This window comes from Monodon monoceros, unplaced genomic scaffold (genome assembly GCF_005190385.1).
Source record: "Monodon monoceros isolate NGI ecotype Baffin Bay Population unplaced genomic scaffold, NGI_Narwhal_1 Super_Scaffold_22, whole genome shotgun sequence".
In the NCBI taxonomy this organism is placed as follows: Eukaryota; Metazoa; Chordata; class Mammalia; order Artiodactyla; family Monodontidae; genus Monodon; species Monodon monoceros.
Genome location: NW_021703779.1, coordinates 42,590,407 through 42,606,159, shown reverse-complemented (window position 1 = coordinate 42,606,159; position 15,753 = coordinate 42,590,407). Strand labels below are relative to the sequence as shown.

At 46.2% G+C, this 15,753-nt stretch overlaps 1 protein-coding gene across 1 annotated transcript; it reads right to left on the bottom strand.

Annotated features, from left to right (window-relative positions):
* Positions 1 to 1,973: 1,973 nt before the first annotated feature.
* GLOD5 (glyoxalase domain containing 5) lies at positions 1,974 to 11,474 on the bottom strand. The gene is given in 5 exon segments (XM_029241508.1): positions 1,974 to 2,125; positions 3,405 to 3,435; positions 3,437 to 3,555; positions 6,531 to 6,668; positions 11,412 to 11,474. Coding segments are annotated over 5 exon segments (480 nt in total). The 3' UTR covers positions 1,974 to 1,996.
* Positions 11,475 to 15,753: the final 4,279 nt, after the last annotated feature.

Sequence of the window (15,753 nt, the reverse complement as noted above, 5' to 3'; positions counted from 1 at the left end):
ATCTATCCATCCACCCATCCACCTACCCATTCATTTATCCACCCATTTGCTGCCCTTCCTTCCTTCTTTCCTCCCTTCCATTCTTTCCTTCCTTCCTTCCATAAATCATCTATCTCTAGGCATATAACATCTGGGTCCAAGACAAGCTGTTTTGTAAAAATAGGCAGGAAACCTGCTACAGCCTTTGGCAAAGCCTTTCGTGTGCTGAAACTCACATCCTTAACCATCCTCTATTCCCAACATTTTGGGGGCTCCCTGGGAGTTTACTCATAGGGCGTGGCTGAACTACCACCTGGAGACTGTTTAGAGACCAGAGTCCACAGGACTAGGGGCTCCCTCACCTCCAGGAGATCCTCATATGTACTCCTTCATCCATCTCTTATTTGCTCAGGGACTGTACTCTCTCCCCTTTCCTCTTTTCCGGCCTCATTTGCTGTTTCCTCCTCTTGTTTCAGAACTCTAAATGTCCCTGGGCCTCTTCTCTAGTTGACATTTTCTCTCTTGGTGAACTCATCCAGTCTCCGTCTTCAGAGTATCTCCAGAATCTAACCATTTTTTTTTTATCACCTCCCCTGCCAGCACCAGCATCGCTCACCTGGACCACTGCAGTGGCCTCCTCCTCAGGGTCCCCCAGCTTCCACCCTCAACCCTGCAGTCTATTTTCCTCACAGCAGCCAGAGGAAGCCTGTTAAATCCTAAGTCAGATCATGGCCCTCCTCTGCTCAAGACCCTCCTGCGGCTCCCCTGCCATTCAGAGTAAAAGCCAGAGTCCTCTCCATGGCCCGTGAGGCCCCACGTGATCTGTGCCTCCACTTCTCCCACCTCACCTCCTGCCGCTCCCCCTCACTCACTCTGCTCCGCTGCACGGCCTCCTCCTCGCTGTTCCTCACACATACTAGCCATGGCCCCTTCATGCCTCAGGGCCTTTGTACTGGCTGTACTCTCTGCCTGGTATGCTCTTCCTCCAGCTATTGGCGCGGCTCCCTCCCTCATCTCTTCAGGTCTGTGCTCAAATGTCTCCTTAGTGAGGTTTCCCCTGACCATCCCATTACACATTGGAAACTGCCCCAGTGATTTTTATCTGTGTCACCACTTTTCCATATTTTCTTTTTCTCCAAAGCACTTATCCTCTAACACCCTTGATATTTTCCTTACTTAATATTATTTCTTTTCTGTCTCTCCCACTAGAATGGCAGCTCCACAAACATAGATGTGCTTATCTCTTCTGTTCAACACTGTGTCTCCAATGCCTGGAACAGGGCCAAGCATGCAGTAGGTGCTCAATGTATGTTTATTGGTTGGTTGACTGAGTAAATGGTGGGGGAAGGGGACAGAAACAGAGGAAATTTGTTCTTGTCCCATCTGTCTACTCTGTCAGGAGCTGAGCCTCAGTTGAGATGAGTCTGAATGTACCAGATCCAAAGGTAGAAAGTGCCACATTCCCCAGGGATGAGACCAGCTAAGGTGCTCCAGGACGAGGTAGTATCATCTGGGCTGTGAAGGCCCCATGGGAATCACAGAGATCTTGGGGTTCAGTCAAGCCAATGTGGTGGAGGAAACAGCAGGCAGCACTTGGAAGGAGTGAGGTGAATCAAAAAGGGTGAAAAAGGATGGGCTCACTGACAAGGAGAAATCTGTCAGGGGCCTTAAATCCGAAGGCGATGACCCTAAATTTGGTCCTCAGCGATGTCATACCCTGGTCACTGACCCCCAAACAGCTCAGAGACCTCACGTCCTAGACAAACACCCATACATAAAGCTGAAACAGTAATTAATGAAGAGCTCATATTAATTGAAAGTTATTAATTTATTGGGGCAGCTTGGATGGAGGACACTCAGACATGTTGGTCCCAAACCTGCCTCAGATCTTCCAGCAGGATGTGTGAAGTGCCTAAGTCCTCAGTTCTTAGAGGTTTCTGGGCCTGGGTGAGGGTTTGCAGGAAGGAAGGGAAAGGGCGACATAGCAGGGGACAAGATGGCAGAGAGCTAGCCTCCATCACAAGGAGATGTAGTTGGACACCTCAGTGAGGTTTCTGTCAGGGTCTTGGAAGTAGATGGACATACTTTTGCCCCCTTTTTCCCCCATTCTGGGGACTGGACCCTCCTCAATGGGGACATCACAAGCCTGAAATGGGAGGAGAGAACAAAAGCCATTCATCACAGTCCATGTGTGGGACCAAAATTTCATTCTTTACAGTGGCCTAGAAGACCCCTATATCTTTCTCACTTCATCTCCTACCATTCTCCCCTCCCTCACCCTGCTCCAGCTACTTACTAGCTTTATGACCTCAAGAAGAGTACCTAACTGCTGTGTACCTCAGTTTCCTCATCTGTCAAATGGGGATGATAATGTACCTAGTGTTATCTAGTAAGTGGCAGAGTCAGAATTCAAACCCAGGCAAGTCTGGGCCAAAGTCCATACCCTCAATCCCGATGCTTTACCCACTTTCCTTCCAAACCAGACTTTTTCACTGATATTTTCCAAAGCAGTCCAGGTCAATTTGCATGAAGTGTATTTAATACCTCAATCTGTGTTCCCCAAAAGGAGAACAAATGACCCCTTCAAATGAAATCATTTTAAGTATTACAAGGACACTAAATTAAATAACAGTGAGTCAGAAATTATTCCCTCTTCAATCCTCTTTCAGTCCTCTGATTATACAAAGAAGAAAGTCTCTGGTGGATGCGAAGTCCTTAACTACTTGCCAAATCTAAATTTGTCAGGCCCAGAGAGTGGGGCAATGGAAGTGGCTATAATCTAATGGCATTGTGATGCTTTTATAGCTGTTTGTTTTTACAGTTACCTCCCCTTTATGCCAAGATATAATGGGTTTTCATTTACTTGGTTGAACATTTTCTTTTTACATAAATGTATTTATATAAATAGAGTTTAGGTATAATTTTTTTCACAAGGGTGATGTAAAGTTTTCTTTTAAAATACATTTGTGGGCTTCCCTGGTGTCGCAGTGGTTGAGAATCCGCCTGCCAATGCAGGGGACATGGGTTCGATCTCTGGTCTGGGAAGATCCTCCTAAGCCTGTGCTCCACAACTACTGAGCCTGTGCTCTAGAGTCCGCGAGCCACAACTACTGAGCCCGCGTGCTGCAACTACTGAAGCCTGCATGCCTAGAGCTCGTGCTCCGCAACAAGAGAAGCCACCACAATGAGAAGCCCGCGTGCTGCAACGAAGACCCAACACAGCCAAAAATAAATAAAATAAGTTTATTAAAAAAAATACATTTGCTTACAGGGAAAAATGATGTCAATAAAAATAGTGAATAAACAATTGTGCATAGATCTTATCTGGATGTGATGAAACCTGTTATGTCTGAAGTTTGAGTCATGCTTCTGTTTTCACTGCATCTGCAGCAGCTTTCTCAAAAGAGGATGGAAGTCTGACTCACTGCGAGGTGCTGGACCATTTCCTTCAAAGGCTGTGATCAAGCATATATCCAGGGAGCCAGGGACTGGGTGAGCGGCTTTAGGTTCAAATTCCTTTCCCGCCTCATGGAGGTTAAATTTCTGGTCTCCCAAACACAATGCTTTCCGGCCTCCCTATTTGGGGGAGAAAACAACCTGGAACTAAACCTCCAAGATGAGTGTGAGGCAAAGCCCCCTACCTACCCCAACAAGGTTAAAAAATAAAAAGTAGAACAAGGTTTTTGATGAAAAACAGCAGCCCGTTGTCCCACGCTTGTCTCATTCCCTAGAGGCAAACTGCTTTCAACGTGTGTATATGTTTCTTCTGGAAATTATTTCCATAACTCCAAATAATATGTTTATACTACCCATGGCAGAGACTGCAATCTGTCTACTTAATATACATTTCTCCCCTTTTCTTTTAAACACAACCCAAGTTTCAGTGGGGTTTATTGTACACCCAGCTTTAAAAACCTGCATTTCCCAGCATTCCTTGCTGGGTGACCATGTAAGATGAGACGATGAGATGTCCGCAGAGGCTGTGAGCAGTGCATCTGGGGACCTCCCCACCCCACTAAGCTGATGCTTTTTGCCCACTCACTTCCTCCTTCCAGCCACTGCCCGAGCCCTTCCTGCCTACCTCTGGACTGATTGTTGAATGAGAGAAAAAGAAAACTCTATTTTATTTAACCCGCTGGTAGTTAAATTTTCTCCCACATGCCTCCAAACAATCCCTAACTGATGTGCCACTATGTCTTGATTTAGCAACTTCAGACATTTTCTATCCTTTCCCTGTTAAGATAAATGAGAATTTAGCTCATCCACATTACTACCCCTCCCAACGAAATTCTGTCATCGGTTTTAGCTCCTCTTTTGGTTCCTTTACAATTTTAAAATAACCCACTTTCGTCTTTATGTTTTGATGGACGAACATAGTATCTCATTGCCCCGACTATCCTCTTCATCCTGCCTCCCTCTCCTGTGCCTCTCAACTTCTGCCATTTTTAAAAAAATCATTTTATGTCCCTTTCATCTCACCATGATGGATACTACATCCATTCTATCAGAAAATGACTTTATTTCACTTGAATGATAGTTCGGCTGAGTATAGAATTTGAGGTTGTAGGTTATTTTCCTGCAGCCTTTTATTTAAAAAATTTTAATATTTTACTTTTTTAAATAAATGTATTTTATTTATTTATTTTGGGTCTTCATTGCTGTGTTGGGGCTTTCTCTAGTTGTGGTGAGTGGGGTCTACTCTTCTACGCAGTGCGCAGGCTCTAGGCACGCGCAGTAGTTGCAGCACGCAGGCTTCAGTAGTTGCAGCACTCGGGCTCAGTAGTTGTGGCTCACGGGCTCTAGAGCGCAAGCTCAGTAGTTGTGGTGCACGGGCTTAGTTGCTCCGCGGCACGTGGGATCTTCCTGGACCACGGATCGAACCCATGTTGCCTTCGTTGGCAGATGGATTCTTAACCACTGCGCCACCAGGGAAGTCCCTATTTTTTTTATTTTTTAAAAAAATATTTATTTATTTGGCTGTGCCAGGTCTTAGCTGCAGCGTGCAGGATCTTTTTTTTCAGTTGTGGCATGCAGGCTCTTAGTTGCAGCATGCATGTGAGGTCTAGTTCCCTGACCAGGGATCAAACCCAGGCTCTCTGCATTGGGAGTGCAGAGTCTTAACTGCTGGACCACCAGGGAAGTCCCCTCACAGCCTTTTAAATATGTGGCTTCGTTGTCTTCCTGAATCTGGTATTGCTGATAAGAAGTCTGATGTTAATCTGTTTTTCATTCTTTTTATAGATGATACACCCACCCTCCACTACTGCAGCTCTTAGGACTTTTCTTGATCCTAGATGTACTGAAATTTCACTCAAGTGTGTCCAAATAACGGGGGTTGAGGCTTCATATGCCTCACTATCATTGTTGGGCCACGCAAGACCCTTCTCTAGTTTTATTTGTATGTTTAATCTTTTTATCTCCATTCTTCATTCCTGTCCCCACCCTGGGCAATGATTTTAATGTGTTTGATGTTCATCCTTTGGTTTTTCATAAGTTATTGTAAAAAGTGTATTTTTTTATGTGTGTATGTTATAAATGGTACCATGCTATAGACCTGATTTGGCTTCTTCATTTTTCATTCAGCATGATCTTTTAAGAGCTGTCTGTCTTGCTATGTATATATCCAGTCTGATATTGCATAATTCTATTTTTATGCATAGCATTCTGTGTTAGTTTTACATTTTTTACCCTGTTTGCCATTCCATGGGCCCCTTCAGTTTAAGACACATTCAGTGTCTGTGCATCTCCCACTTTTGAAGTTCCAAATTCTCAAGGATTGTAGTCAATCTCTGGAAACCTCCTTTTTACCTTGAAGCTCTTTTTCTTGAGACCTTTCCTTCTGATCCAGACTGGACTGATTGTTTTCTAGGTATCTTTCTGGATCTTCCTCTTGGGATCCACGGTGTCCTGACTTTTATGTCTTTCTTTTTCCTGGATTAAGCACTCATTTTGATATAGCATATTCTCAAGTAATTTTCAAAGCAAGTAGACAAAGTTTCTGCATCTTTTTATGTCTAAGAATGTTTCATTCTATACTCACCTTGATTAATAGCTTGGTCACAGAATTCTAGGTTGAAATGTTTTCCCTCAGAATCTTGAAGTTGTTCTTCAATTGTCTTCTGGTCTCTGACTCTTGGGAAATCTGAAATCTGCATATTTCCTTTTCCTTTGTAGTTGAACTACTTTTCTTTTTAACCTCTCTGAAAGCTTCTAGGAGATTTGTTTTTATTTTGATGTTCTGTAATTTCATAGGAACATATCTAGGTGTCAGTGTGCCAGATACTCAGTTAACCCTTTCCATATAAAGACTGGAAAGTTTTCTTGATTATTCTATGGTAATTTCTTCCCTTCCTTTTTTCTCCATTCTCTCTCTGGAAGTCCTACTATTCAGAGTTTGGAATCTCCTCCATTGATCCTTTAAATTTTTCTCACAGATTCTCGTGTGTGTGTGTGTGTGTGTGTGTGTGCGCTTTGGAGTTTTAAGTTACTTTTTAAAATAGTATAATCAAGTTTTACCCCACCTGCAATTTGGCATTTGGAGAAGTGATTACCTTGAAAGTCATGACCTCCATGCCCAGGATCTTAGAATAAAACATAGAGGTGTCTTTGATGCTCTTTACTGTCATCACAATGTGGTCAAGTTTATGGATAAGACACAGGGAAGGGGTCTGACTGTTGTCCCTCCATGACTAAAAAAAGAGAGAAAAGAGAAGAGACCACACTGCCACTAGTCACACCCATGTTTCCTGTGTTTCCTTCTCCCCACCTCCTCTCACCTCCTCGGTGACTATACTTCCTTCTACCCCCGTTTCAAGGGGAAAGTCCTGGGAGGAATCTTCAGTACTTATTGCTCATGTGTAGATTCATAAGAGTCCATGTGTCTGCCATGACCACTCTCCACTGTTTTCTTGCTCTTTTCCTCCTTCCAGAGGGATAGAGGTGAAGATAGGGGAGTGGAGACCAAAACCAAACTCTCCCTTGTTTTCCCTGAGCTGGAATTGATCTCTTTTGTAAGAAATGATAAGACACCGAGGAGGCCCAACCCCATGAGTACAAGCCCTTTATTGGCCAATTTAACCCAGTCCCCTCCTTTCTCACTCTACAGTTACGATAACAGAGGACAGGACAAGAAGGGAGCATCTCAGATGCAATAAATGTTTCTGGGCATGTGTGCCTACAGATCAACCTTGACACCCAGTGGGAGGGCACACCGCCCCACCCCTCACTTCCTGCCTTCAGCACACCTCCCATCAGATCTTTCTCTTGATTCGCATTCTTTAGTAATTTGTATATTTACATTTCATCTGCTACAGGATTATAAGATGCCTGTGCACTATAAGTTGCAGAGTATAGTGGTCAAAATAACAGATTCTGGAGCCAGACTGACATTTTACTCTCTGTGCCTTGGATTCCCCTTCTAGAAAGTGGGCATGATTTTATATGTGTTTTATAGGACTGCTGTGAACAATTTTAAAAAAACGAGTTGGGGGGAATTCCCTGGTGGTCCAGTGGTTAGGATTCAGCGCTCTCACTGCCAGGGACCCAGGTTCGATCCCTGGTCGGGGAACTAAGATCCCACAGGCTGGTGGGTGTGTGTGTGTGTGAGGGGAGTGACCAAAAAAAGGGGGGGGCTTAGGACAATGCCTGACATAGGAAGTGCTGTAAGGGTTAACAATGATGATGATGATGTCATGGTCATCTTGTTAAAATTCCAGACTCTCTACCATGACCCCCAATCTCTACGGCCTCATCCATTGCTCTTGAACTCCAAGCCACATTGTCCTTTTGCCTGTTCCTCATAAAGGCCATCCTTGTACCTTTAGCCCTCAGGCCCTTATTTTTTATTTATTTATTTATTTTATTTATTTATTTTTGGCTGCGTTGGGTCTTCGTTGCTGTGCGCGGGCTTTCTCTAGTTGCGGTGAGCGGGGGCTACTCTTCGTCGCGGTGCGCGGCCTTCTCATTGTGGTGGCTTCTCTTGTTGCAGAGCACAGGCTCTGGGCACGCGGGCTTCAGTAGTTGTGGCACGCGGGCTCTAGAGCACAGGCTCAGTAGTTGTGGTGCACGGGCTTAGTTGCTCCGCGGCATGTGGGATCTTCCCGGACCAGGCCTCGAACCCATGTCCCCTGCATTGGCAAGCGGATTCTTAACCAGTGCGCCACCAGGGAAGTCCCAGGCCCTTATTTTATTTTTATTTTTATTTTTTTGCGGTACGCGGGCCTCTCACTGTTGTGGCCTCTCCTGTTGCGGAGCACAGGCTCCGGACACGCAGGCTCAGCGGCCATGGCTCATGGGCCCAGCCGCTCCGCGGCATGTGGGATCTTCCCGGACCGGGACACGAACCCATGTCCCCTGCATCGGCAGGCGGACTCTCAACCACTGCGCCACGAGGGAAGCCCCCAGGCCCTTATTTTTAAATTAATTTTTATTGGAGTATAGTTGCTTTACAATGTTGTGTTAGTTCCTGCTGTACAGCAAAGTTAATCAGCTATATGTACACATATATCCCTTCTTTTTTGGATTTCCTTCCCATTTAGGTCACCACAGAGCACTGAATAGAGTTCCCTGTGCTATACAGTAGGTTCCCATTAGTTATCTATTTTATACATAGTAGTGTATATATGTCAATCCCAATCTCCCAGTTCATTCCACCCTCCCTTTCCCCCTTAGTATCCATACGCTTGTTCTCTACATCTGTGTCTCTATTTCTGCTTTGCAAGTAAGTTCATCTGTACCATTTTCCTAGACCCCACATATAAACAATATTATATGATATTTGTTTTTCTCTTTGTGACTTACTTCACTCTGTATAACAGTCTCTAGGTCCATCCATGTCTCTGCAAATGGCACAATTTCGTTCCATTTTATGGCTGAGTAATATTCCATTGTATACCTGTACCACACTTCTTTATCCATTCATCTGTTGATGGACATTTAGGTTGCTTCCGTGTCCTGGCTGTTGTAAATAGTGCTGCAATGAACATTGGGGTGCATGTATCTTTTTGAATTATGGTTTTCTCCAGGAATATGTCCAAGAGTGGGATTGCTAGGTCATATGGTAGGTCTATTTTTAGTTTTTTAAGGAACCTTCATACTTTTCTCCATAGTAGCTGTACCAATTTACATTCCCACCAACAGTGTGGGAGGGTTCCCTTTTCTCCACATCCTCTCCGTCATTTATTGTTTGTGGATTTTTTGATGATGGCCATTCTGACCAGTGTGGGCCTCAAAGCCTTTTGCGCATGCTAATATCTGTCTCCCTGATTAGAATATCAGCTTCGTAAGAGCAGAGATTTCTGTTTTGTTCCCCACTGAATCCCAAACAACTAGCAGATGTTCAATAATATTTGTTCAGTTAATGAATATCTACTACAATAATTAGGCCCAGTGCCTGGCACAAATCTGACTTCTATTCTATTCTTTCTATTCTATTCTATTCCATTCCACCATGCTATACCATTCCACCCTATGCTATTTTATCCTGTTCTATTCTACTGTGTTCAATTCCATTTCAAACCATTACATTTTAAACAATTGATTTCACTTGAGCCCCAGCTTTAAAAAAGTACTGTGCTTTTCTATTTTCATGAGTGAAGGAGGCATTAGCAAAATTCCTGAGTTCGTCCTCATGGATATAGAGGATCCATATGAACACAGAAGCAGTAGAATGAGAAAATGACTGATGTTTGGGCTTCATTGAAAATAAAGTCATATGTTTAAAAAAGTCTTATTAACCTTTTAATGTCTGTAGGATTCGTAATAGCACTCCCTTTTCAGTCCTGATATTGGTAGTCTATACTTTTCTCTTAATTTATTAAGAGGAAAAAACAGAAATTACTAATAGGTTATTAATCTGTTCAAGGAACCAATTTTTGACTTTATTGATTTTCTCTGTTGTATGTTTGTTTTCCAATTTACCAATTTCTGCTCTTATCTTTATAATTTCCTTCCTTCCACTTTCTCAGGTTCAATTTGCTGTTACTTTTCCAGACTCCTGATATGAAATCTTAGGTACTTGATTTTCAACTTTTCTGATCTATAGGCATTTAGAGCTACAGATTTCCCCTAAGCACTGCTTTAGCCACATCCCCCAACTTTGATCAGTTTTTGGAAATCAGCTCAACCTACTCCTCCCATTATTCAATGCCCTGCTAGCTCACATTCACTCCCCAGATTCTGCTTTGCAGATGCAGAGCTCCATCCTTGCAAGTTCAAGGGTAAGCAAAGCTGGCTCTCTTAAGGAACTGGAAGAAGGCCCATGTGGCTTAGAATCCAAGAGTGAGACAGGAGGAGAAGGGGAAGGCAGGGCCAGATCATGCAAGGTTTTCAAGGCGAGGTTAGGGAGGCTGGTTTTGAAAAAGATGACTGAAGAAAAATGCACAGCCTAAAAGTTGCGAGTTATGCTTTATCTCAGGACCTTACTGAGGACTGAGGACTGTAGCCCAGGAGACAGCCTCGCAGATAGCTCTCAGGAACTGCCCCAAAGAGGTAAGGGAGGAACCTGGATATATAAGAGTTTTTGCTGAAAAAAACCCCCAAAACAACCATGTAGTCAAACATCAAAAGATTACTGCTAATCACAAAAAGCAGACATTCCAAGTTAATGATTTTAGTGCTTTATGTATGAGAAGATGCAAGAGTCTGGGCTCATTGAAATCATTTCTCAGATATGCATGTTAACTATCTAGGGCCAGTATCCTGTTTTTCTCTGTCCTAAATTCCTCCAGGGCGCACCGCTGCCATACAGTGGCTGATGGCTTGAGGGCAGGCAACATTCATTGTTTACTGGAATGGCAGGCAGCTTTCCCTTTCCACGGCAAGACATAGTAATCACTTAAGCTTACAGTGTGCCAAACCTTGTTCTAAGCACTACACAAAATATAATCCACTTTATTCCTCACAACAACCGTATATGTATATACATATATTATATATGTAAATATATATAAACTAGAGTATCCAAAATATGATTCTCTCCCTCCTGCCTCCTCCACAGGGAAGGCTTCTATCTTTCAACAAAGTCCTCTTCAAAGTCTCCTTCAGGGTGCCAGGGACCCCTGGAATTCTTCTAGCAAACCTCAAGGTCAGCGCTGTTTCCTGGCCCCTCCCCGCCTCACCCCACCCCATCCAGATGGCCGTGGCTGAACTGGCTCCCCGGAACCGCCCCGAGGGAGCCAGGAGCCGAGTGAAGCAGCAGCCCACTCCTGGCAGACGTGCTGATGGCAGACTGTGTGTTAGAACAGGGACTTTCCGTGTCCCTCTGCTGCCCTCTGCTTGTCTTTGAAAGAGGAAGGAAGAGAGGACGGGAAAATGGATGAAAGCACACCGGGATAGCCTGCATGAAAGGGAAGCAGGTTACCAGGCCCGGCTGGGAACGCCCAGCCTTGGTGCCAATACCAGTGCCCCAGACCCCCATGGGCCACGCTGTTCACCTGCTTCTCCGAAATCCTGCTCCACATCCTGGCTGGCAGCCTGGAGGGCAGATGGCGCAGCATGGTAGGCTTCCTTGCCCCCGGCCTCTGGACAACCCTCTGGCTCAGTGCCTGGAGATCAAGGGGCAGGAATGGGAGGGCCACGGACTGGGGACTGCTGGTGGTGACCGAGGTAGATGGGGCAAGTATAAGGACTCTGACATAAAACTCAGCGCCTCGAAAGTAAAAGCTTAAGGTGTGTCTTAGCCAGCTCAGGCCACCATAATGTAGCACTATAGACAGGGTGGCCAAAACAACAGAAATTTATTTTCTTACCATTCTGGAGGCCAGAAGTCCAAGATCAGAGTGCCAGCTTGGTTGGGTTCTAGTGACATCTCTCTTCCTGGCTTGCAGATGGCCACCTTCTTGCCATGTCCTCACATGGCAGAGAAAAAGAAGAAACTTTCTGGTGTCTTCTTATAAGAGCATTAATGCCATCACCAGGACTTCACTCTCATGACCTCATCTAACCCTAATTACCTCCCAAAGGCCCCTAGTATCGTCACATTGGGGGTTAGGTCTTCAAGGCGTGGATTTGGGGGGCAGGGCGCAAACATTCAATCCATAATAAGGGATTACTTTGTAATAACATAGAAAAACCACCCATCCCAAAGTTTTGTGGGGGACCTTTATTCTAGGGTGTGAGGCCTCTGATCTATTTAGATTGTGTCTGCAGAATGTGAGATCTTTGATCTGTTTGGGAGTCTGTGTCCAGGGTATGAAGTTAGGAACAGTCCAAGTTAGAGTATAACCACTCTGACTTATAATCGGTCTGTTTCCAAGCCAAGATTGTGAAGCTATTAAGTGTTCTCTGTCCCAGGTTGCAATGTTTCTGAATCCTTTTGGGGTGTGAGCCCTGGAGTCCTCCCCGTCCCCACCCCTCTCTCAACCCCACCCTCACCCTTCACTGCTAAGAGGGAACATTCATCAGCCCCATTGCTGTTCGCCTTACCTTGAGCTGAGCGCCCTCTCTTTTGAGGATGACCTGTCCAGCCCCTGGGGCATGTGAGTTTCAGATTCTTGTACCTAGACACACCCCAGATACTCACTCAGACAGACACACAAATGCTCTGTGCTATGCATATTGTTTTTTTGCATAAGATGTTCCTTTATGAAGAGTTACACAAATAACATGTGAATAGAGGTTTGTATAAAAGGTGCCAACAACACATCAAGTATATGGACTACACAGGTGATCCCCACTCTACTCTCCAAAAATGACCACTGCTGTCAGTTTCTGGTGTTTCCTTCCAAACACAGGCCCGCACACATGCACACACACACAGACACACACACACGCATGCAGTGTCACCATAACCATCTCCCACCCACTACTTTTCCTTGTCAACAGCATGTCCTGTGGAAGGCACCTCCACCCCAGAGGCACACACAGGTCCCACTCATTCTGCGGCACATCGGGCGGGGCTCTGTGGTACATCGTAAACCCCCACCATTCATTTCGCTCTGCAACAGTCATTGGCTAGAAATGGACATTTACAAGGTTCTCCCAGTTGTTTGCTCCTACCAGTCTTGCCCACACAGTTCTGTGAATGTGTGTACATTTTCGAGTTAGAAGTGGGGTTGCTGGGTCAAAGGGTTCATTCGTTCAACAGACACCTAATGAGCGAGGTCTGTGTACCAAGCACTGTTCTAGGTGCTGGGGAGACATCAGAGAACAAGACAGACAAATGTCCCTGCCCACGTGGAGCTGACATTCTAGTTGCGGAGGAGGGTGTCCAATTTTAGATGTTTCACAAGGTCCTGGAAGGTTTCACTCTCATCAGTGGTGCCTTTACTGGCTTCTTCTCCACTGCTTTCTGTGGGGCAGGGTCTGCAGCAGGAGGCTGGCTGCTTTGGCCTTTGCTCTCTACAAGACCTGCAGGGGCTGAGGCTGGGACTGTCTATTTGGGGATGTGGGTGTGCACGTGTGCGTGTGGCTGGGGAGGGGGATATGGAAACCGAATGGTCCCCTGGAGAGCGTGAGGGGAAATAGGGATAGAAGAGACCACTTTATGGTGTTGGAGGGAGCTAGGGACAGAGCGATCCCCTGAATCAGGCCTGAGCAGCAACCCCTCAGGTCACACGCACAGGGTGTGCAGGAATGGCAGCACCGAGGAATCTAGTACCGTCTCAGAACATACCATTGGGTGGTTGCTGTGTGGACAATCCTAGGGCCACACAGACTGGTTTGTGGACACCCTTGGGGTCACAGAGACAGGGGTGTGGATAATCCTGGAGTCACACAGGGTGGGGTGTGAACACTCCTGGGGCCACATAGACAGGAGTGTGACGTCCACATGAGGCAGAATACACAGTGGACAATGGGGGTCGGGCTTTCCAGAAGTCACACACATTGGGGCGTGGACACTCCTGGAGTCACACACACTGGACACGGCACACTCTTGGGATCACACAGAGTGGAGTGTAGATGCTTCCGGGGTCAGATTGGTTAGTGTTGTCAACACTGTTACAATCAAACAAACTAGGGTGTGGATGGTCCTGGGGTCAAACAGATCTGTATGTGGACACTTCTGGGCTCACACACACTAGGGGGTGGATACTCCTGAGTCACCCAGAGTGGTTAGTGGATATTCGTAGGGTCACACATACTGGGGTGTGGACACCCCAGGGCTCAGTTAGCCTGGGGCATGGACACAGATTGTAGAGTAGAACCTCTTGGGTCACTCAGACTGGGATGTGTGCTTCTGGGGTCAGACAGCCTGAGGTGTGGGCAGCAGTGAGGTCACATAGAGTGGGTGTGGACAGATGTGGGGCTACAAAGATGGGGGTTTGGACACTCCTGGAGTCACTCAGGTTGGAGTGTAGACAGATGTGAGGTCACTCAGAGGTGTGAACACTCCAAGGGTCACACGTGCTGGAGAGTAAACATTCCCAGGGTCACACAGAGGGAGTTTGGGACACTCTGGAAGTTAAACACACTGGGAAGTGGACACTCCTGAAATCACACATGTTGTGGACTGGACACTCCTTGTGTTGCACAGACTGGGGTATGAATATCCATGGTGTTCCACAGAGGACGGGACACTCCTGGGGTCATAGTGACTGACGTGGGGACAGTCCTACAGTCACATAGGCTGTGTTGTAGACACCACTATAATCTCAGTGAAAGGGATGTGGACATTCTTGTGGTCAAAGAAATGATGAGTCGGCACCCCTGGGGCTAGAGACTGAGGTGTGGACACTCCTGCGGTCACACAGAGTAGTTGATGGACACTCCTCGGTATAGACTGGGGAGCAGACACTGCTGAGGTGACAGGCTGTGGTGTGGGTGGCTCTGGGGTCACACACATGGGTATTTGGACTCTCATGGGGGTCACACATATTGGAGAATGGACATTCGTGGAGTTACACACATTGGGGAGTCAACACTCCCGGGGTCACTCATAAGGGGGTTTGAACACTCATGATCACTGGGACTGGGGTGTGGATACTGCTAGTGTGACACAGGTTGGGGAGTGGGCACTCCTGGGGTCACACATAATGATATTTGGACACAACTGTGGTCACACAGATTGGCATTTGGATAACCCTGGGGTCACACACTGGGGTGGGGACACCTCTGGCCTCACACACAGTAGTGTGCACACTCATGGTGTCACAGAATAGGGAGAGGACTCTCCTGGGGTCCAGGCTGGGGAGAGAATGATGCTGAAGGTGTGCATTCGGGGACCACTGATGAAGAAGGGAAAGTTCAAATACCACCTGCTCAAGTAGTTAAACAAGGAGCCCGTTAGATTGAGGCGGCTCTGATGCCTTGCAGCCAACATGAGCCAGAGTCAATGCACTTGTATCCGAGAAATCGAAATTTAAGAAAAACCAATCACAAACAGCCAACTGGGTTTTCCCAAATAAACACCCTCTTCAGCTCTAGCCAATCAAATAATCTCACTTTGCTTCTACATCTGCCCCAAAAAAGCCTTGCCTGGGGCTTCCCTGGTGGCGCAGTGGTTGAGAGTCCGCCTGCCGATGCAGGGGACACGGGTTCGTGCCCCGGTCCGGGAAGATCCCACATGCGGCGGAGCGACTGGGCCTGTGAGCCATGGCCGCTGAGCCTGCGCGTCCGGAGCCTGTGCTCCGCAATGGGAGAGGCCACAACAGTGAGAGGCCCGTGTACCAAAAAAAAAAAAAAAAAAAAAGCCTTGCCTGGAGCTCCTGTCGTGGAGCACTCCTAACCACTTCCAAGCACTGCCCAGTTCCAATGTTTGCTCAAATAAACTCCTGAAAATTTAAATGTGCCTCAGTTTATCTTTTAACACACGTAAGCCACACACATGACAGGCTC